The sequence below is a fragment of the Nicotiana tabacum genome, chromosome 3 (assembly GCF_000715075.1).
Source record: "Nicotiana tabacum cultivar K326 chromosome 3, ASM71507v2, whole genome shotgun sequence".
NCBI lineage: Eukaryota > Viridiplantae > Streptophyta > Magnoliopsida > Solanales > Solanaceae > Nicotiana > Nicotiana tabacum.
Genome location: NC_134082.1, coordinates 128,659,155 through 128,683,655, shown reverse-complemented (window position 1 = coordinate 128,683,655; position 24,501 = coordinate 128,659,155). Strand labels below are relative to the sequence as shown.

Here is a 24,501-nt window from a genome sequence, read left to right as displayed (position 1 = left end):
GTATCTTTAAGGCCCCATAAAATTTCACCTAGAAACCGGGATTTTGTGATGCCAAGGTACGCTTATGTGTTTGATCTCGCTGCGGTACAGACCTTTTTGCGTTGAACAGAGCGTTGAGGAGTTGAAGGAAAAATTATTGCAGAACAGGACGTTTCTGCAGTCCATTCTACGACCGCAGAACTGATCTGTAGACCGTAGATCCGCCGCAGAGTGAAGCAGAGAAATGAGCCAATTTTGGAGGTTGTTTTGCGGTCAGCTATGCGATCGCATAAGCGTTTCGCGGGCCACACATCCATCGCAGATCCAACATGAGAAATTTTGGAAGGAGGTTCTGCGGTCCATTATGCGACCGCAAAATTGGTCTGCAGACCACATACCTATCGAATACATGCACAGAAGTGCCCAGTTCTAGAGTGCCATTATGCGGATCGCAGAAGTGTTATGCGGTCGCATATGTGACCGCTGATCTGCCTCAGGGCTTTATTTTTCTAATTTTATAACCCGACCCTATTTCGTTTTATTTATCCATATGGATCATTTTTTAGGGATCATTTGATATTTTAGAAAGAGGGGAGAGCTATTCTAGAGAGAATAAGGGGAGGATTTAAGGATTTCACTACTCTACTCTGATCAAGCCTTGGAATTTTATCAAAAGGAACTTGCTAGGGTGTCTAAAAGGTAAGCATTTCTTCCCCCAATTCTCCAATTTTGGATATGGGTTGATTATAGGTAATGAGCGTAGATTTAACACATGCATGAGCTAATAGGGATTGTGGGAAGGTTGTTGAGCTCAAATGGGTAAAGATTGGGTTATGGGATGAAGGAACCCACCATAGAAGAACCTTGAAATCATTATGCACGCCTAGTGTTTGATAAAATGCTCAAATGAGCTGAAACCATGAATATCTTCCTAATTTGTATTCAATTTTGTTATATCTCAAAATAGGTTGGGATCGCCAGGATTTCTGGAACATTGTAGTAATTTAAGGAAAGCTCAAAGCGAGATATGCTGGCTAAACTTCTCTCGTAGAATTGAATCCCACGATGTTCTTGTAGGTCCCGAGTTGTTCATTATAAATTGACTATTCTGAATAATCTTTGTGCCAAAAGATATATGTTCAATATGTGGTCCGAATGCTCTTATCATGTTGTGTTATCCTTCCTGAATGTGTTCAAAGTATGGGTTGCATATTAAAATGTTATGACTTCTAGTCGTACTTCAAATGAAAGCTATTACGCCAAATTATATAAGAAATCTCAATATACTTAAGGCTCTTATTTTCTCACACGTGCATTTAATGTCTTGAATATAATTGCCTTGTTGTTGAAAATATATTATGATGTTTGAAAGTTAAAGGGATGAGCATGAAATATGAAATACAGCCAACGTGCCAAGAATGATATTACATTTGGGGCCACTAATGCCGACGAAATGAAGAGGTGTAAGAGATTATGAAATGAGCTAAAAGTCCTGTATTTAATAATAAATGATTTGGGAGTATTGTTTAGTCACTGAGGAAGGGTAGGTTGAAATAACCTAACCCCGAAACTATACGTGCCGGTGTAGGAGTGATTGAGGGGTGAATCCCCGTACTGATGTGATGAGATTATTCCCCTTAATTGGGATGAGATTGATGTAATAAGACTATTCCCATTATTTGGGATGATATGATTGCTAGTGGAATGTGATGTCGACCTACACAGCATTGTGGTGAGACAACTTAGTTGATCGGGCTGAGATCGGATGTCATGCCGCGCACATGGTGGTGTTGTGATTGGATGTCTATGATGATATGGCTTAGCCGATCGGGCCGAGATTGGACTCCGTGCTAAAAATACGATAGTATATCGAGTGAGCAGGGTTTTTGAAAATAGAGAGGTAGAGCAGCATCCTTGGGAGTGGACATGAGGACAAGGGGCTCTACAAGATGCATTGGCTGATAACATATCCATCGCCCTTCCGCCCTTTAAAAAGATTTTTTCCCGCATCGGAACAGTACTAAAGATCTTCCAACCTAAAATATAGAAATTTACTTGAAAACTTGTCTTGCTCCTAAGTTGATGTTTTGTGATTGTTTGAGGCTTCCATTAATTCTATGATTGTTCTTTCTTATGTTATTACTCATTCTATTGAGAGGGTGTTTAGTCATACATGCTAGTACTATTCCATATGTACTAACGTCCCTTTTGCCGAGGGCGCTGCGTCTTTAATGGATGCATGTGTTTCCACAGCAGGCAACATTGATCAGTGATAGCGGTACACCCTCTTCCTAGCTGACTTGGTAAGCCCAACTTCATTTTAGGGTCATGTATCTTTTGTTCTTGTGTATCATGTTTTGAGCTATAGCCAGGGCCTTGTTGTCGGCATTATCATAGCACTCTTTGTATCTATTAGAGGCTCCATAGATATAGTGTGGGTTGTATATTGGTGTTGGAAAAGTCAAACTAGTTATGTTCTGTTTGAATCACTTGTTCCACTTCATACTATGAAAGTGTGTGTATTTTGAGACTTTAAAATGTAGTAACTAATGGTAATGAATTGGTATTGTATACATGATCTCCTCATTGTCTAATTAACGAAAATATATCTTCTAGTTATTTATGGGTGAGTTTGGGTAGAAGGAAATCTAGCAGGCTTGCTCGACAGGTTATCTCGATTGAGCGCCAGTCGCGCTCCTCAAGGTTGGGGCGTGATAGTATCATGGCATTCCATCAAAAGAGTCCATCACATATCTCCTCCTGTAGGAACATAAAGTCGGTTCCCTTTTACCTTCAGGAACCCATCTTTCATGTAGAACTGGTGAGTCTTGCCCTGTCCTACCAAATCGACCAAATAATATACAACAAGATCCTTTGGGAGTAGATCTTGTATCTGGACTCTTATAGTGGTTGCCACTTCGCCCCCCCTTAGGGTGGCGAGTAGGAACACTGATGCTAAGTTAGCCTTCCGACTGTGCGCATCAACAACTTGGTTAGTCTTCCCACTTCGGTACTCCAGGTTGAAGTGAAATTTCGCTAGGAGTTCCTGCCACCTCGCCTGGCGGCCATTCAGCTTTGGCTGGTTCATGAAATGGCTAATAGTTGTATTGTCTGTCTTGACCACGAACGGGGTTCCCAGCAAATAATGCCTCCAAAGGCATAAGTAATGGACACCATCTAATAATTCTTTTTCGTGGGAGGGATAACATCATTCTGTATCCTTCAACTTTCGACTCTCGTACGTAACTGAATGCCCCTCTTGTAGCAAGACTTCACCCAGAATATAGTCAGAGGCATCCGTTTGTACTTCGAATGGCTTGGCCAAATCAGGAAGGACCAAGATGGGGCTACTAGACATAGCCACTTTCAATGCGTCGAAGGCCTCCGCTCGCTTGGGACCCCAATCCCAAGGCGTGACATTCTTTAGGAGTTCTGTTAATAACACTACAATGAAAGAGTAGTTCTTCACAAATCGTCGATAAAAGATGCATAGGCCTAGGAACGCCCTCAAGGCATAGATATCCTTAGGCAGTGACCAATCTGCGATAGCCTGAATCTTTTGTTGGTCCATATTTATCCGTCATTCATCGATGACATGTCCGGGGAAGTCAATCTTCTTTTGGGAGAATGAGCACTTGGATAGCTTCACATATAATTCGTGCTCCCGTAGTCGGGCTAGGACCTTCCGCATGTGCTTCAAGTGTTCCTCCAATGTTTTGCTAATACCATAATGTCGTCCAAGTAGACCACTACAAATTCGTCAATGTACACTCGGAAGACTTGGTTCATCAAGGTGCAAAATATAGCTAGAACATTAGTCAAGCCGAATGGCATGACCAGGAAGTCGTACGACCCACATCTTGTCACACAGGTCATCTTGTGTTGATCTCGCTCAGCAATTCGGACTTGCTAGTAACCTGTCTTCAGGTCTATTTTGGTGAAAATTGTAGCACCACCCAATCTATCGAACAATTCTGCCATTAGTGGGATAGGGTATTCATTCTTCATAGTGATTTTGTTTAGGGCCTGATAATAGACACAAAGTCGTAGGGTGTTACCTGTTTCTTTTGGAATAGTATAGGGACACATAAGGGGACTTGGAGGGCACAATAATCCCCGTATCTAGCATTTTCGTCAACTATCTCTGAAGCTCGGTGAGTTTGGATTGTGACATTCTGTAAGGCGCCCAGGTAGGTGGCTTCGCACCCGGCACCAACTTAATCCCATAGTCCATAATGCACCTAGGCGGGAGTCGCTTTGGCATGTCATGTGGCATGACATCTTCAAACTCACTTAGCAACTCCTTCACATGTGCATGAATGAGACCCTAAAGCATTCAATATCTTCAATACAGAGGGCAGCCAAGAATGTAGGTTCATGTCTTTTGACTCCCTTCTTCAACTATAAGTCTGAGATGTTCTCCGCAACCATCTTTGTGGTTGTGCATGGGATAATGTAGGGCTTGGCCCCGTTGACTCCCACCATCAGTAGCATATCTACATAAGGTACTAGAATGGTGTTGGTTTGCTTCATTAATTTCAATCCAACTATCAACTCGAAGTCATCTATGATCACCATATAGAAGTTGAATTTTCCTTCATAAGGACCCAGCTTCACTGGCACTCCATTAGCTATTCCACCCACTAGCTGAGGGGGTGAGTTGATAGCCTTGACCCGACCTCTGCCATTTCCCACAACTAGACCAATGCTCTCTACTTAAGTTGAGTCTAAGTAGTTGTGAGTAGCGCACGTGTCTATCATTGCCCGAATGGGCTTGCCATTAACTTTCATCTCGACGAACATTAAGGTCTTCTCTTGGTTAAGAGGAAGCCCTTCATCCTCCTTCTTTTTCCCTTTCGTGGTGGTAGGGCATGGGTCCTTCTTCTTACGGATACCAATACTGGTTCCCGCTAAGGGATAGAACAAACAAGTGCGTTGAAGACACCTATTGGTTCTGTCTGGTCAACATCATCTGTGTCTTCATCCATCCCATCATCAAAAGTTTGATGGGTGTTCATTTGTGCATGTGGGCATTCATTGTTCCAATGTGGTACGCTGCAATGATGGCATCCTGAATAGGGCTTCCTCCCCCGATCGTTGTTGTTAGATGCAACCCTATTGCTGCCCGAGGAAGGAGCCTTAGATTTGGTTGCACTCCAATCTCCTTCACTTCTGCTAGGGCCACCATTGCTAGGATGACCCCCTTTGTATCCCCCTCGAACAGGCGGCTGAGCCCTATCCTTCTGAGCTTCCACTTGATAGTCCCCAAGGCATTCCGCTACTTGGATTGCCTTGGGTAAAGTGTTTACCCTTTGTCTTTTCAGCTCTATACGGGCATAAGATTTCAAACCTTCCAGGAATTTGAAGAGTTTGTCTTTGTCCCCCATATCCCGTATGTTCAACATGAGCATGAAAAATTCCCGCACGTAATCCCGCACTGACTTGGTCTGGAGGAGTTCCCTTAGCTTTCCCGGTGCATTGTACTCAACATTTTAGGGAAAGAACTGTAGGTGTATGGATGCCTTCAGTTCTGCCCATATCTCGAGAGTATCTTCACTAGCCCTGATGGCTTCGTGTTTCATTCACCAGCAGAGTTTAGCATCACCCCGTAGATACATGGCAATAATTGCTACCTTTTTTGTTTCTTCTAACTCCCCCACGGCATCGAAGTATTGTTCGATGTCGAATATGAGGTTCTCCACTTCTTTGGCATTCCGATCTCCATTGTATGATTTTGGCTCAGAAATCTTCAGCTTTTGTGGCACGGGGGTGAGGTTCAAAGCACCCCCGATCTAGTTTTCGCCTCCTCGAAGTAGGCCTTGTTGTACAATATTGACAACATTGAGCTGACATGTCAAGTTATCTATGGGTTGCTGCATGGTAGTCACCTTGTCTGTGTCTTATGCCATATAGTCTAAATCCCCAGTATGTTCCTATTGGAGACCCTTGAATTTACCAAAAATTTTGGCTGCCTTTGAGGTTGCCGTTTCCGGTCTCCTTCAAAGTTACGACTAATGTTCGCTATGTCACTTTTGGCCTGCCGCATCCTGCGGTCCAGGTCATCCATCCTTTGCACTAGGCTGGTTCTTAGATTCGCCATCGTATTCACGATGGATCGTAATAAATCAACCATTTCTTCAAGGGCCGCAATGCGGTCCCTATGATTCACCATGGTCAGAAATAGTAGTAATGTCAATGTGTTCTTCTGTCCAACGTCGAGCCTAGGCTCTGATACCAATTGTTATGCGGCGCCTTCCTGAGATCCCTTGGAAGAGTGGCGTAAGGCTAAGAAACCGATGTCCGTGTAGTTACTATCCGCCAATTGAGGTCCTCTTCATACGCTAGACGAGAATGTCAATGCCTTATAGGAAAATTAATGTCAAGAGCAATTGAAAGAACATGAAAGAGAATTGAGAATGAAAAAAAGTTTGATTGCATTAATAAAACCTACTACATAAAAGCAACATGGTGTCGAGGGGAAGAGACACTAGTACAGAGAATTATTTGCTTGCTAGAAAGTTTGATTGCTTGATCCCCCCTAATAATGCTTAAAAAAAATCAAAGTTACAGGACTTGACCTAACTAAGCTAGAGAGACATAATGGAAATATATGAAATAAAACTACTCTATATTTATAATGAAAAGGACTTAGATTCCTACAAGGTAGAAGCAGGTCCGTTGGCAGCAATCTTATCATTAGCATTAGAGTCTGCGTACGCGGGGCTGTTGGCAACTGCCTGCGGCTGAGTGTTGGCGATGGCTATCAGTGGGGCGACATTGGCATATGCGCGCTTATCACTTGGCACGGCCAAGACCACGGGGCCGTCCATGGCGCTAGGCATTGGGAGGCTTGCCAGGACGTCATGTAGCACGCCCAAAGGGTAATGGGGCATGGTTGGAAAGCCGCTCATGACATGCACATGAAGTTTGAACCAACTTTATTTAAAAAAATTACTATTTATATATTTTTATATCAGGATAAGTTAAATATGTATATATTAAAAGATTGAACCAGCTTAGAAAAGTAGAACATTATTGTATAGTGGTCAAGCGAGTTCATCCAACGAAATAATAACAATTCTTTTCACACCTTAGTAGTACATTTATATATTTTAGTTACATCAAGGAAAAGTTAAATATGTGTATATTATGAAGATTGAACTAGCTTAACAAAATAGAACAATGTTGTATAGTGGTCAAGAGAGTTTCAAAGAACAAATTTGTTGTTCAAGTCTTAATCGCAATATTCGCACTTTTGACTTTTGTTTTTTAACGGGATGAAAGACCTTGATGTTCAAACCTTCATAGATTACTTTGCCTTCGCATGTCACCTGATTTGACATATTATTTGTTGTTCAATCACAATATTTCCACGATCTTAACCTTTTTCATTAAACATCATATGAGTGTACATGGACCAGATTGGTTCAGTTTTTAAACTAACTATATTGGTTTGGATTGGTTCGATTTTGTCGGGTTTTCAAATTTTTTTGATACATGAATATTATTTCAATCTTACTTTGTTAAAATTATAGATAAAGTTTTGATAAGTGAATATATGTTTAGTAAATATGGAAAAATATTGACAAACATATGATCTATTAAAATATTCTAATGGGAGAATTTTTTTAGTAACACGTGATAGTTATTTTCTTAGTCGTCTGACAATAATTTTTCGTTAATTTACGCTTTCAAAATTATTACATGAGAGGATCTCAAATATTTCTACATTTTGTAAAGAAAATTCACTATAAAGTCTTAAAAATATAAATAAAATTTATATATTTATATGTCGGTTTGGTTTGGTTTTTTTTTACTCAATACCAAATTAAGTTAAACCAAACCTAATCGGATTTTTTTTAATCGGTTTGGTTTGATTTTTTGGTTTGGTGCGGTTTTCCGGTTCGGTTTGAACACCCTTAAAATAGAATTTTCCTTAATTTTGATTTGTCACGCCAGCTCACTTGGCACATACCACAACTTTATTGACCTTAAATTTGATTCATTTTGTAAAGTTCAACTAACTAATGATGTGCTTGGATTTAATAATTCATCTACTTTATTTGACACATAATTTTGATTTAGGAGCAATAACTTTTAATTAAGGGCGGCCCGACAAATTTTGAGGCCTAAAGCTTAATTTTATGAGGGGTCTTAACTTTTTTTTACGAAGTCTATTTTTCCAACTTTTTTTTGATGCAAAATCGTTAATAATTTTCTTATAATAAATTTTTCTAATAAGTCTTTCTCAATTGACAATATAGCTAATCCATTAACCTCCTTGAGACATTTTTTTTGATGACCGAAAAATCCGTCTGGGGCCGATTCTTTGGACCAACCGCAGCCTTCGAAACTCGGTAGATAATAGGCCCGCCCCTCTACCCTTCTCCACTTAAATACTTGGCTTTGCTTTGCATGGTGTGGGGGCTTGAGCCCGTGACCTAAGACACAAATCCACCACCCTTTGCCACTTAGGCTAGGCCCTGGGGGTTTTGAAAAAATTCTTTCCGCTAAAGGAACAGTATCAGGAGTTATTAACATTATTTTATAATCAATATTGGCATTTGGAAAAGAATCAAATCTTTTTATTTGATTGAGTATATCAATTAAATTGTTATCTTCTAATTGTACTATTTTTCTTAACACTTTTAATTGAGAAAAAACATCAATATCGGATTGATTATGCTTTAAGGAACATTCAAGATTAAGGCAATATTTTTTCAAATTTTCGTCATCTACCGATCTTATTTTTTTACCGCTAAATAGAAAATTAAAAGTATTTTCATATACTTCGAATTGGTCAAATCTATTTTGAAATAAAAAAAAATAGTCTTGTCTACTATGTATAAAAAAGTAATCAACTCTAATAGCCTCTTCGAGAGATTTTAAGATTTCATTATCATCATTCTCATCAAATTGTTTCTTCCTATATATCACACATTTCGTACAAAATTCGGGTTTGATATTCATTTCAAATACAATTTAGTTGTATTTATTAATAGACACGGCCCAATGTAAATAGTTTTTAGATATTCTGTTGTAAGAACTCTTAAGAAAATGTAACAAAAATGCTCTCGAAGCTTCTTCTTTGAACATGAACCCTATTTTCATTCTTCTCCATTTTTGTTCAATCTACAAACATTAACATGGTATCAGAGCGGGATTGTGATTACTCTAATCACACGTTTTCGATCTACCAACTATTGCTGAAAGTGTACAATACTCGGAGACAACTGAAAGTATTTGGAAGCAGTTAGAACATAGGTATGAGACTGTAAATGGAACTAAAATTTTTGAGATAAAAAGGGAATTAGCTTCTACTCAGCAAGGTGCTCTTAATGTTGCTTCATATTTTAACAAATTAAAGAAACTTTAGGATGAACTTGGAACAATGCGCAAAAATCATGGAAATTCTTGCACTTGTGCTGCAAGGCCTGGTATTCAGATGGATGAAGAAGAGGACAAGTTACATTAGTTCCTTATGGGATTAAATGAGGTGTATGTGGGTGTAAGGAGTAACCTACTGATGATGCAACCTCTTCCCTCATTGGACAATGCTTACAATATTCTTCTTCAGGATGAGGGTCAAAGACAAGTTCAATACAATCCACAACTAGTACCAGAATCAGCATCTTTCAATGCTAATGTGAATGTCAAACAACAATTTCCAATCAAACAATACAATCAAAAGATAGATTTTGATCAGTCAAAAGTAAGTATGTTTTGCAAGTATTGCAAAAAATCTGGACATCTAATTGAGAAATGCTACAAACTCCATGGGTTCCCACAGAATTTCAAGTTCACCAGAGGAAAAAAGCTGGTTGCAACAGTATCTGCTGAATCTGCTCAATTTTAGCCATGTACAACAAGCCATATCTCAGCTCAACCTACTCACAATGCTCCTCTGGTTGGACCTGCTCATGTATCTGATGATAAGATCTCCTCCATACCTGGTTTGAGTCAGTAACAATTTTCTCAACTTGTCTCCCTACTGCAGTAAACTCAAATTGGTCATGCTCCAGAGCCTCAACCAAATCTGATGGGATCTGCTAACTTTGCTGGTAGTTTTCTTTCCTTTCTTGTTTATACTGACGATGATTCTCATGCTTGCTTGTTGTCTAGTGTAAGTAGAGATGTGTGGATTATAGATAGTGGAGCTACTGATCATATGACTTCTAATAAAGAACTTCTTTCTAATCTGACTCCACTTCCTACTCCTTACTTGGTAACTTTGCCTAATGGTTATAAGGCAAATGTTACTTGTATTGGTTCCTATACTTTACTTCCCTCTCTCACTCTTCATCATGTGTTGTACATCCCTTCTTTTCAATATAATCTGATTTCTGTGCACAAGCTTATTCAACAATTTCAGTGTCTTGTCTTGTTTACCTCTATCTCATGTATTTTGATATAGGGCCTTTCCATGAGGAAGCTTCTGGAACTTGGTAAAGTGGACCAAGGACTCCACAAGCTTCTTCATGATCATCAACCCAATGCAACATCTAACTTTCCTGCTTCTGTTTTAAGAAATAATGTGCAAGATCTTTCTCTTTCTGAATAGCCTAGTAAGATTGCACATAATAAGGCTGCTTTACATACTATTCCTATTGTTTCTTGTAATAATAAGTAGAGCATAAATAAAAATGATGTTCTTTGGCATCGCAAATTAGGACATATTCCATTTTCTAGAATAAAAATCATCCCTTCTATTTTTGCTGAATTATCTACCAAACAATCCTTTATATGTCCTGTTTGTCCTCTTGCTAGGCAGGCAAGATTACTTTTTCCAGCTAGTTATACTATTTCTATATCCTTGTTTGAGTTGATTCATGTTGACATATGGGGTCCCTATCATACTCAGACTTATTCTGGAGCAAAATACTTTCTTACCATTGTGGATGACCATAGTAGAACTACTTGGACTCACTTGTTACATACTAAAAGTAATACTTTTACCATGTTGAAAGCTTTTATTTCCATGGCGAGAACTCAATTTAACCTCCCTGTTAAAACAGTTAGAAGTGATAATGCCTTGGAAATTGGACTTTCCAATTCTGCCTTACAGTACTTCTCAAATCATAAAATTATTCATCAAACCACATGTTCTCACACACCTCAACAGAATGGAATTGTTGAGAGAAAACATAAGCACTTGCTTGAAACAGCTAGAGCTTTGATGTACCAGTCTAAATTACCAACAAAATTTTGGGGAGACTGTATTTTAACAACCACCTATTTGATAAACAGATTTCCCTCCACCATTTTACATAACAAATCTCCATTTGAAGTGCTTTATGGCAAGTTGCCCTCTTATTCACATCTTAAACCTTTTGAGTGTCTTTGTTATGCAACTGTACCTAAATGTGAGAGAAATAAGTTTGATCCAAGAGCTGTACCTTGTGTTTTTATTGGTTATCCATTTAGTAAGAAAGGTTATAAGTTGTACAATTTATCTACCAAGTGTATTCTTGTTTCTAGGGATGTCATATTTCATGTATCTATTTTTCCTTTCATGTTATCCTCTTCCTCATCTTTCAGCTACCTTCCATCTTCCCATTCTACACCTATTTTACCTGTTGTTTCTTATCTTTCCCATTTTCCTCTCGTTGACACAAATTCTTCCCATTCTCCTTCTGTTGCTACATCTTCTCCCACTAATCCACCTTCTGTTGATGTTATTCCCTCATCTATACCTTCTGTTTCTTCTCCTAATATAGTCCTTCCTTTTACTCCTACTCCTTCTAATCTTCCCTCTACTTCTACTCCTTCAACATCTTCCTTTCTCCCTGCTACTAGAAAAAGCACCAAAAATCACACATTACCTTCACATCTTAGTGATTTTGTTGTGCAACATCCTCCTTCCATTTCCAGCTTCACTACTTTGTCTCTCTCTGTTGCACACACAACTCAAGTTGAGCCTCATTCATATTCTCAGGCAGCTACAAGTTTAGTCTGGTAGGAAGCCATGAGAAAAGAATTTGAGGCCTTAGAAGCTAATAACACTTGGTCAATAGTTGAGTTACCTAAGGGTAAGAAGCCTATTGGATGTAAATGGGTGTATAAAATTAAGTACAAGACTGATGAGAGTGTAGAAAGATATAAGGCAAGATTGGTAGTAAGGGGTGATACACAAATTGAAGGTATTGATTTTAATGAAACATTTTCTCCGGTTGTCAAAATGTGTACTATTAGGTGTCTAGTTGCTTTTGCAATTAAAAAAGGGTGGTCCTTGTATCAATTGGATGTGAATAATGCAATTCTTCACGGGGACTTAGATGAAGAGATATATATGAAGCTTCCCCAAGGTCTCACAGTTGCTTCATCTTCTCAATTTGCTTCTCCTTTGGTTTGTAAGTTGCAAAAGTCCCTTTATGGCTTAAAATAAGCCTCTAGGCAATGATATACTAAGTGTCAGAAGAAGAGGAAGCACTGGCAGCTGTGAAAATTTTGTTCTTAGAGGACAATGACATGGATTGTTATGCTGTTCTCGAGGAGGAGGGGGAGGAAGGCCCTTCCATACAGGCTATAAACAGAGGAGCACGCCTCAATAACTGGACCATCAGGACAACCAGGGCCCGACGAGCCTCGGGGTAGCAAGGCTAAAACAAGCACTGTTTTGATTTCCTAAAAGATTTTGTTTTTCGCATGTTTTCAATCACAAGCACTTTGTACTAGAGGTTACACACATTCTTTAAATGATTACTCTCTTTTCATTAAAAGGTCCGAATCATCTACTGTATTTCTTGTTGTCTATGTAGACGACATTATCCTTACTGGGATGATCCTAAAGAGATCAATGCTCTCAAAATGTTTTTAGATGATCAGTTTAAATTAAAGACTTAGGATTACTTAACTATTTTCTGGGAATTGAGTTGTTATATGTTGATTCTGGGGTACTTCTTCATCAAAGGAAGTTTGTTTCGGAGTTAGTTGCTGAATATGAGTGTTCTGATGTTTCTGTTGTTTCTTCCCCCCTTGAGTTGTGTGTTAAACTCAAGTCTGATGTTGGGGTCTTGTTGCCCAACCCTGAATCTTATAGAAGTTTAGTTGGAAAATTAAATTTTCTCACTCATACCAGGCTAGATTTATGTTTTGCTGTGCAACACTTGAGTCAGTTTCTTAAGACACCTCGTCTTCCCCATATGACTGCTGCGTTACATGTTCTGAGGTATTTGAAAGGCACACCTGATGTTAGAGTTCACCTCAATGGTTCTTCTAATTTTTCTGTACAAGCCTTTGTGACAACGATTGGGCTTCTTGTTTTGATTCAAGGAGATTAGTTTCTGGTTATTGTGTGTTTTTAGGGGGTAGTTTGATTAGCTGAAAATCTAAGAAACAAGCTGTCGTCTCCTTGTCTTCTGCTGAAGCAGAATATCGGGCCATGAGTAAAGTGGTGGCTGAACTAGTCTGGCTGGTTCGTTTGTTAGCAGATTTGGGTTTGCCTTCGTCCAGCTCTATTCCTGTTTTCTGTGATAGCTTGGCTGCCCTTCACATCGCTAAAAATCCTGTTTTTCATAAGCGCACGAAACATATTGAAGTTGATTGTCACTTCATCCACACTAAGTTGGCAGATGGCCTTATTTCTTTACATCATGTTCCTACCTCTTCTCAGCTTACTGACATCTTTACTAAGTGTTTGACAGGTGCACATCACAGGTTATTGCTTGGCAAGTTGAGCGTATTACCACCCTCTAACTTGAGGGGGGAGGGGTGTTGGAGTTACCTGATATTAGTTATTAAATTTGGGTCTGATGTTAATTAGTTCATTAAGACTTGGCCCAGTTGTATTTATTAATAGACCCGGCCCAATGTAAATAGTTTTTAGATATTCTTTTGTAAGAACTCTTAAGAAAATGTAACAAAAATGCTCTCGAAGCTTCTTCTCTGAACATGAACCCTATTTTCATTCTTATCCATTTTTGTTCAATCTACAAACATTAACAAATTTCCTTGGCAGAAATCATAGCAATTGCAAATCTTTCTTCTCTATATCTGTTAAAGAAAGAAATCAAACATTTTTACTTCAAATAACTTTTTTTAAAACTTATATATAACCTATTAGGTGTAACAAAAAGGGGGACCCCACAAATGTGAAGCCTAAAGCAGTTGTTTTACCTACTTTAGGGAAGGGCCACCCCTGTTTCTAATTTAGAACTTAAATCCAAATTTGGTACGGTCGTTATCCAAAAGGAGCGGCATGCTGTGCTCAGTGCTCTACTCCTACAGTCCTACTATCGAATGAGACTTTGCAGCCACGGTTGTGCCACAATTTAGTTGAATTAGCTCACACGAAATTATGGGTTTGTGTTCACAAACGGGATAAAGAAAATGAGGGCAACATACGAATGGTAACTCCATCCCTCATTAAGTAAAAGGTGTCAGGTACAATTAAAGATAACTATCCATATTCAGTGATTTATAATCTTATACTAATTTGTAAAAATGCTAATTTATACTATTAAGTATGATATAAGACAAATCCTAAAAGAATACCCCATTTGGTGGAAAAGGAGACAATCGAGAGAACTACTAGAGGAGGATGGCAGACACGAGAGGACAGAGCAATGATTGCCAGGCATTTTTACCTAGCTGCACTATATTATAAATTTATTTATCAATATTCTTTATATTTTGTAGTTTTTAATAAGTATCTAGATTTTTCTTATAAATTGTGTAAATTTCTCCTTAAAAGGCTCTCATCTCATTATTATTGCCTTCAATTAAGGGATTCAATTATATCCTTTCCTTTTTTCCCTTTCCTCTTCTCTCTCTCTTTTTTTAACATCAAAATCCCCAATCTACACTCAGAATCTCCATCTTCTCTATGTATATTATTAAATCATCAATTGCATCGTTCTTTTATTGGGAGACCAGACAACACTGAAAATAAAAAAATATTCAGGGATGGTATGATAACTATATCATAATTGCATTTGAATTGTATCAGATATATCAATGTGTAAAATATAATTGTATCATACTTGTATCACAACTGTATCTAACTTGTAGATGGTACATTAATATCCAAAATAATACCTGATACAATACTAATAAATTAATATATAGTTATCATATATTTGTGATATAAACTGTGAAATTCGTCATGAACTCACAACTACTCATTATTCAGATACAAATTTGATACAATCCCGAAAGTATTCTTACACAATTCTGATACAATTATGATACAACTTAAAATCGATTCTAAACTTAAACTAATACAATATCGTATTATATTTGTATTAGCATTGTATCATGTATTGTTTTAGGTACAAATTGTGATACAATTATGATACAATTCTAGATTATGATACAACTTTGATCTTCATATTTTTCAAGTTTCAATTAAAAACATCCACCTAGAACCAACTCTAAACTTAAATTATGATACAATGTTATATTTTAATAGTATTAGTATTGTATCAGAATTGTCTTAGGTATTGACGTATTAAATACAACTCAGATACAATTATGATACATTTATCATACAATCATAATACAATTCCGAAACTTCTTCTTCCTCGAGTTTCAATCAGAAAGTCAATCTAAAACCAACTTTAAACTTAATGAATCTCCCTTAAAATTGAGATATAAACCGTAAAGGATATTTTCAATCGTTTTCAAGAACACCCAATCCAAAAAAATTACAAATTCGTAAAATCTGAATATCTAATTCAAAGCTTCGAAACTTTTTAATGGTATGTCAATGGCAGATCCCTCCACCTACAATTTCAGAGATAATGTTGATGGATTTGTCAATAGTTGAAGCTTTTTAATGGTTGTTGGTGGAATTGATTCAGAGAAATATATGATGCTACAATTTTAGAGAGATAATAGTTTGATTTGTACAAGGGAGAGAGAGAGATATTGGTTGATTTGTATGAAAGAGAGGTGATGATTTTGGATATCAGTGGGTTTCTTACGGTGGGTAAGTACAAAGATAGATGATGTTTTGTAATCCTTTGAAAAACGAAGAGTATCTTAAATGTAGGGGGATTATGTGTAAATGATACCCAGTATTTAAGATATGTTTCATTTCCTCCTTTTATCGTTTTGTATAAAACTAGTAAATATAGGTATATAAAATAATTAATAAGGAACCTAAATAAAGATAATAAATAGGTTTCTATTATAGTATAGCTAGGTAAAAATCCCGCTAGAATATCGGGAAATTGTTGCGTAGTGGAGTGGGGCAGGGAAAGGGAATGGTTGCTATTTTATTTTCATATATATACGTGCTACATTTGCCAATGTTTCTGAAACAAAGCTTGCTTCGCCAATTTGTAATTTCATCCGGCAAAAGTCAGTTATATTTGGTCTGAAATTTAACAGCTTGAAGACTTTCGTGCAAAAAATTAAATTGACTTGGCGTGTCACGTCACTTAAAGAATTTAACCTTGAAACTGATTTGGCAAACGCAGTCACTTGACATCATTTGTTGACCTTAAATTTGACTTGGCACAACACATTATACATTACTTGTCACCGTAACGAAGCCAAGAATTTTCCCAAGGGTATTTCAATACATGTTATTTATCTTTAAACCTAATATTATACCTATATACGCAATATAATTTTCTAATGAAGGCTGGTCAATAGACCATTCTTACTAGAGTATAGCTTCACCCCTGCTTGACACATGTCTATATCTGGATTATAGAATTGCAGAAATGCAAAGGAAATCTGTACCAAAAGATGGTGGATTGGTGAACTTTGACCTGAGTCATGCTCCTTTCATATTTCTGTTCTATTCTAAACATTCTATTTGCTTTCTGTACAATGTCTACAATGATGGTGTATTTGGAGAACAATGTGAGGTTTTGAAGTCTGTTCTATATATCATAAAATTGGCGAAAAAAGACGGGAAGTCAATCAATTATTTACACCTAATCATATATCCTAAGAAAAAGTCACTCTACCTATCAGAGAGAGTCATCATAGGCAGTCATGAAGCAACAACATGAACTCCTTGTTTTTTTCTTGCTAGTTTCTGCATCCCTGTCCATCAAATAATTTGTGCCAGGAGAATTGGCCAACTCTTTACTTGTCGGATTCTCCATCTCAAACAAATTCAGAGAAGTTGTCTCTGAGGTGCACATATCACGAAGAATGTTTGCGATGAAATCTGATATTTGCTCAAATTCTGGTCGGTCTGCTGGATCCTCTGCCCAGCAAGAGCTAAGAAGGGGTTCTATCTCCCTCGGAATGTTATCCATGCTAGGACGCAATTTCTGGAATTTATTAAAGGAAATGAGAATATCATATTTACAAATCACTGAAAAGTTGTCAAGACGAGTAAACTATTATCAGTAGAAAACACATACCGTAGCTGTAGCATATGCCACCATAATGTTGCTTCTTCCCTTAAACGGAGTGCTGTTGGTGAGAAGCTCCCACAGAACCATTGAGAAACTGTAGACATCCACTTTATGATTGTAGTGTTTCTTCACTCCAATCTTGATCGGGTCAATGCTGAACATCTGGCATTTGTAAAGGGTAAGGCATATGCTATTATTAAGCAGGGTGTAAACGTTTTCGTCCAATGTAATACCTCCGGAGCCATCCAGCGGTATGTACCAGCTTCTGTTGTCATTTCAGAGTCCGCCTCCTCCCTAGCTAACCCAAAGTCAGCTAGTTTAACTTTTGTCTTGTCTTCTGTGAGGAGCAAGTTACCTGCAAATGCGGCAAATGGCAATGAGTAATAGGATCAAACAATGAAATTCCAGTTTGACCTATCTTAATAGTCTGATATTCCTTTTCAGAAATTATGCTTTCTTCCCTCACTCCTATCCACTCTTTCTTACGGCTGCCACATAAGCACTTCTCTATTATTTCTCATCAATTTGCCTAGTTGTACTAAATCAGAACCAAGTTGAAAATTTTGATAAAAGATATCAAACAAGGGCGCCAATTCCTGTGCGCCATGGAAGAGGGCTTGGAAGCCAAAATTTTTATGGAGAAGGAGCCAAACAGATACAGGGACTTTTACTGTGAGTAAGACAATTAGCCAACTAATGGAGTTCTAATATTTTCACTATGCACGTGCAATAGAATATTCTTTATTTCATGATTAGATGATGAGCATGTCTAATCGTTAATCTGACAATAAAGGCTGTCAAACTATCACGGTATTGAACTTATGGTACATACAATGAAATCTTGGGAAAGAATAATACTGCATCAATTTAGGTCCATTACAAAGTGACTGGAAACCAATTGGATTTGTGCCAGACAGATCTACAATAAAGGCTATATTTTCACTAGAAAGCTTATGGAGATTTATTGGAGTGGAAGCAAGATCCCCACGTGATATTAATTGACCTAGAGAAACATATGAGAGAGTGCCAAGAGAAGTCCTTTGGTGTATACTGGAGAAAAAAGGAGCCCTATAACATATATAAATACCATACAGGATATGTATGAAAAAAGCCATTCACAAGTGTGAGAATAGTGAGAAGAGATACTAAGAAGTTTCCTGTAATAGTAGGTTTACACCAGTGATCCACCTTTAGGCCATATTTATGTACATAATTATAAATGAGTCAACTAAAAATATACAAGATAGGGTGTGGCTTGGTGCATGCTATTTGTAGACAATACTGTGTAAACTGACAAAACTACTGATGGTGTCAACCAAAAGTTTGAACTACGGAGAAGCAATCTAGGGCGTAAAGATTTAAAGATAAGTAGAAATAATACAGAATATATCGACCATATGTTTAGCTAGCATATTTGAGATGAGATTAGATAAGACTGTGATGTCTATGCAGACAATCCATATTTTTAGGCTTAGTATTTCAATACAACAGTATAACAGATGAAAACATTACATAGAATCAAAATAGCATGGTTAATGTGGAGAAGCGCTACAAGAGTGTTAGATGATATGACCTACAAAATACAAAGCAAGCCCATTGAATAGTTACAAGACCAATAATGCTGCATCGGAGTGGATATTAGGCCATTCCACAAAAAATGAGTGTCATAGAAATGCAGATGTTAGGAAGGATGTACAGTCATACAAGATTAAATATATCACATTCACCAGAAGGTGCAAGTAGCATGTATAGATGAAAAAAGAGAAGGCCGCGCGAGACGGTTTCATTCATGTCCTATGTAGACCTCGAAATATACTAACCCGTAATGTGAAAACCATGATGATTAGAGCTCTCAAAAGAGGACGAGATAGACCAAATATCAACAAAGAAAGTTGTCTGATAACACCTAGAATTTCTTGGAACCCATTCGGACTTGGCGAAGGATAGAAAACGATAGAAGTAAAATATTTGTATAGGTGATACCAGCTAGTCGGAATTAAGGTTAATCGTTGTAGGAACACTTGCAATAAGTCCGTATTTGACATGACGTTGAGATGGGTGGAATTCCTAGTTTTTAAGAATCCCTAAGTTGTCCTGGAAACAAATTATCAAGTAGTTGAATGAAAACCTCCTCCCAAACGGAGCAAAATGGATATAAGGATTCATATAGACTATTCCAGCAGGTCTGGCTTTGAAATGGAGTTGTTTTCTTATGTTCATACAAACTCATTAAAAACTTAAAAGTCATGCAACTCAAGCAAGTAGTAATCCTGATCAGTGTGTGATAACACTGCCTACTCTGTAGCCACCTAAACCTAAAACTTGAAAGTGCAATAGCGAACTACGAGATAGGTAGAGAATTACTTGGCTTCAAATCGCGGTGAATAATGCCAATTGCATGCAAATACTCCATTGCTCGAGAGATTCCCAACGCAAAACTTAGAGAAAGTTTCAGATCTGGAGAATGTGGTCGGATGCTCCATAAGTACTTCTGAAGGGTTCCACCGCTCATTAGCTCTGTAACTAACATCAATGCTGGTTCCATGGATGCACCAATAAACTGTTTCAACAATTTACAGGACATATTAGCAACCAATAAAAAGAGAATCAATCATCATACAGAAGGATGCTTTTCAAGGCAGACTCAGAACAATAATGTGACATGAGAGACTGGACTTCTTTTCTCTTAATGTCTAAATATAGTACTCCTAAGAAATATAACAGGACCTCTTATATAAAAAATTTACAGGGTAGCACCAAATATCTGATGTTATTACCAAAGTATGAATACATAGTCCCCATAGCTATAGCTTTTATTCTCTTTCTATATTGGACTTTAAAGCCAGTACACCAATCATTGCCTGATTTTGGGTCTATTAAGTTGTAAAGTGATGGCAGCAAAAGCAAGGTGGACAAAGTGAATGAAATTTAACCAGTAGTACTATTTTTTATTGAACGCCACATACCTTCACAATGTTGTCATGCTTCACTTTAGATAGCAAAAGGACCTCCCTCTGAAATTTTTCTTTCCGCTCGGGACTCACATTTGCGGATCTGTCTGGCTGTATTACTTTTATTGCAACAGGCATGGATTTATATCTGGAACAAGTATTACAAAAGGTGCTTTAGAAAAGCAGGACTCTGAATAAAAAGAACTGAAACGCAGGATCACGTTTTGGGAGTGCAAATGATAGTAACCAGAAAGTTGTGTTAACTAACGTGAATGAGGGGTAATGGTAAATTTAGAAGATCTTAGATAGATGTTTTGGGTATATACCATATAGAACTACAGTAGATCCTCTCAAAATTAAATTCTTCTGAGATGGGACAAACCAGTTATTATCAATAATGACTCGACCGACTATGAGATATTATTCTAAGCACATCTACTACAACATAAATCTGGTTATCTTCACGTTCGTATCAATGAACCAATGAAGGGAGCAGGAAACTAAGTTTTCAATGGTTATGCAAGGTGAAACTACAGATAATGGTTGAAATACACTTAGGGACACTTCAATGAAGACATTTAGAATTGAAGTGGAACTCAAGTCTCTATACTCCAAAATTACACATTCTCTAGTTTCATTTGAAATGAAGTCACAACAACTCATATAAACCATAATGGGGTTTGTATTTTAAATGGACACAAAAGATTCGGGATAATAGATGTGAAATATATTGGGCCAAATCTCTCGGTCCAAATGGGCCCTTATATAACTTCATCATAACTGACAATGTTATAAGTAGGATATGAAACCATTTGCTATTCCCAAAAATGTATTTAAGAAAATCTGAAAAAAGTTATCTTATAAATTCTTTAACCATTGGTATTAAAATTACTATATGTGAGTGAGGAATAAAGTTGGCATTAAGAAATCTTATTACCAGCGAGATATCCACACTATGGACAGTTTACTCGAATGCATTTAATTTCTTTACATTTATAATCTTACTCCTAACTATAGTTGTTAGTGTGTCTACCTCGCACAAGGATAGAAAGATGAGTTAATGAAAGGATCAAAGTTCCAGAAAAAAAAATCATCTTTTTCACTATTTTGCTCCTGAATGACATGTAGGTAGAGAAAGAGACCCATCTTCCGCTAGCAACGGAAGCGGGAAATGTTTTCTAACATACAATTTCCACCTTATTATGTGAACTAAATATGTTCACTACTTCATTGCAAAGAGAATGCACTTTGTTGTTTTAGTTTTCTGATTTTTCAACCTTCTCCAAAATTGATAATATTGCGATACGAAGCAACTAGCATTGCTTCACCAATTTATTGCTTACCTCCTACTTCTAATACCTCAAAAACCCTTGCTCTTGTTCCCTACAATGTCCTTAAATAGACTATGTCAGATTTAGGTTGAAAATTCAATTAACGTCTAAGCTCAATAAGAGCATTGGACCTATTTCCTCAATCCTCACTTAGACAAAAGTTAGTCCTTTTAGTCAATAAGGTAACACAGAAACTATATCTCAACAAAGCTCACTCCCTCTGGCCTCCCGATGACAGACTAGGACAATTAAGGAAAAAAGATAAGATTTAGAACTGAACTCAATGCCAAATGAATTGGTCAGACCATCTTCGGTAGTCATTAGAAGTGATAGCAGGTCAGCAAATTGTAAACACGCGCTGAACACAGATTTGTACACTAATTAAGTAGACTTTTTGCTCCTTCCTAGTCTTCAATTGAGTCACATTGAATGTTTTAGCGGAGCCTCGAGAACCATAAGCTCGTTATAACTTTTCTAACTGAAAAATACTATAACACGGGACTACAGAAAGATCCAAGAAATGTGAGGTTAGCTAAAACCTCTTTTCTGCTTTTGACCACCGACAACCTAATCGATGCACAGTTGGAAGTTGGAACTTTGGAAGTGAGTAAGCTTAATCTAGATAAAGTGCTTTCCCTTTCTCTTTCTTTAGAATTCCGGCTTCTTAACTTTGAATTCACCTTTGCCTATCAAAAGAAATGTGATTGACAGATGCTCCTCTCTTTGAAAGAAGGGATGCTTCAGCTACTGTTGGCGTTTTCAACAATTTTATCTTTCACATATTACTATATAACTAGAGTCAATATTATATATGAGGAACTAGTGACTCAATCACTCCCAAAAGTACTAGGCAATTCTTTCTGATTGCATACATTCCAATTTTGATGTAAAAGTAAAATGCTGGTAATTTGAACACCATTAAAAAAGGGCAGACCGGCTATGCATGGGGTCCGGAGATGGGCCGGACTACAAGGGTCTATTATACGCAGCCTTACCCTGCATTTCTCCACATTTCTCCAAGAGGCTATTTTCACGGCTCGAACCCGTGACCTCTTGGTTACATAGTAACAACTTTACTAGTTACGCCAAGACTCCCTTCAGTTTGAACACCGCAAAGCAAAAGTAAAATTCTCTTATCCCAAAGATAGAAATATCTCTCCTTATTCTGATAGTAAGTGAATTCTTAGATAAATTGCACCAAAGCCACGCCCAGTGCCACGCAATGACCCAGAACTACACGGGTCGATATGAATTTTTGTTCTTTGTAATAACAAATACTCCAACAAACAATGACGCAAATTTTTAGTCTCTAAAACGGAAGAAGGGGTTTCCACTCCACCGGACAAAATGACAGACCGACATCCCAGAAATCAAGAAAACTCCAAAATGCAATCTTTAACAGAAATGCAATTAGTTCCAAGAAACGTAAACCAAGAAAAAGGAAAATGGGGCTATGAAGAAATAGAAAACAATTCAAAGGAAACTCACAATCCTTCATAAACGAGTGAATAGGGACCTTCACTGAGCAAAGGACCAATAGAAAGCTGGTGTAGATCGATGAGTAGCTTCTTGTCAATGTGGACAACATTTTGAGCACAAAAATCATCAATGTCAGAAAATTTCCCAAATGGGTTAGAGAGAGAAGGTTCAAGATTGAGAAAATCTTTTGTATCCACCATAGCTGTTAAGCAGCAGCTGTTGCATTACAGCACAGATAAAGAGAAAAAAAGAAGAAGTGTGTGTCTATGTGTACGTATGAGAACCCTGTGAATGTGGAGTGTAGGACTAGGACTACTAGGAGTGCGGAGTATCAGGGGTGGGGTGGCATTTGAAAAGAGTTACAGCGATAGGAATAAGAGGGAAAAATCTCTTATATTTAGTAATTTATTTATTTTGGGTAATCCTTGTGTATTTATTCTGTTGTACTAACGTTGGACATAAAAGGTAATAATAAAACAACAAAAAAAGTGGTTGTAATCCGCTGCGTTACGTCTTGGGGTAGAAACGGTGCTCGCGACCTGCATGGACGCCACGTACATAGTTGTAGAGTTCCTTTTCATCCGAATTTTAGTTCAAATTAGATTGATCTAGAGGGCTGGATGCACAAAATATTTTGTATTCATGTAGTTTCTGAAAAAGGACCGCACTTTAAGGAGTGTAATATAGAAGTCTACTCTAACGTAAGCCTTAGTGGTTGTTTTCACTATTCCAACTTGTGACTTATAGATCACTTGAAATTGAAAATGTCAAAATTATTTGCACTATAAGCTGAAGTGTTTGTTGAGTCCCTCTTTGGTAGAACATACTTGGACTATTTATATAGTCTTGGACTCTTAATTAATTCTCATGTCATAAGTTAACTTTTGGGATTGGACAATTAATTTACTTTATCAAAGTCTAATTTGAATGCCAATACATTGTTTATCTTCTTTTTTCAGTTAATTTTGAAAGAGAAAATATCAACTAAATAATCACGATATAGACATTGTGAATTCAAATGCGTAATACTTATGATTAAAGTTGTAGCGCGCAAGTATGCATCCAAAATATATTAGTATTAGTTAAGAAAAAGGAGAAGTCATGTCGTGGGATTTAATCCAAATGTATATCTCCCCTTCTCTTCTACCACAAGGCATTATTCCTTTCTTAAAAGTGGACAAAGGAAGATGAGAAAATAGGAAGAATTTATTTAGAGGTAAAAGGAAGAAGCTCTAACAAGTCATAACGTTTCATTACAACTCATTACCATGATTTTCAAAGATAAGAACTTGACGTGTAAAAACAATCATAGTTTCATTTATTGATCATTGAGAATTCACATTACAACTCCTTTTTTGAGTTTTCACTCTATCTATTTTGTTGTGAGTACTTAATAAATTTTTAACATGGTAATGAGTGTTTTTTATAATTTCAATGTGAAAA

General features: G+C 37.3%; 1 protein-coding gene across 1 annotated transcript; it reads right to left on the bottom strand.

Moving 5' to 3' along the window:
* Nucleotides 1-16,682: 16,682 nt before the first annotated feature.
* LOC107769680 (serine/threonine-protein kinase STY13-like) lies at nt 16,683-23,426 on the bottom strand. The gene is made up of 6 exons (XM_016588918.2): nt 23,068-23,426; nt 20,264-20,396; nt 19,662-19,857; nt 17,531-17,652; nt 17,304-17,459; nt 16,683-17,210 (listed from the first exon to the last, which is right to left on the bottom strand). The coding sequence occupies exons 1-6, from the start codon at nt 23,256-23,258 to the stop codon at nt 16,902-16,904; spliced, it is 1,107 nt and encodes a 368-aa protein (XP_016444404.1). The 5' UTR covers nt 23,259-23,426; the 3' UTR covers nt 16,683-16,901.
* Between the last annotated feature and the right edge of the window lie 1,075 nt (nt 23,427-24,501).

Excerpts from the sequence above, each read along its gene's own strand:
- LOC107769680 (XM_016588918.2), bottom strand. The coding sequence starts at position 23,258 with ATGGTGGATACAAAAGATTTTCTCAATCTTGAACCTTCTCTCTCTAAC. Across the intron at positions 19,858-20,263 it reads AGCATGACAACATTGTGAAG|TTTATTGGTGCATCCATGGA; the intron begins GTATGTGGCGTT and ends TTGTTGAAACAG. Across the intron at positions 17,211-17,303 it reads TGGCATATGCTACAGCTACG|AAATTGCGTCCTAGCATGGA; the intron begins GTATGTGTTTTC and ends AATAAATTCCAG.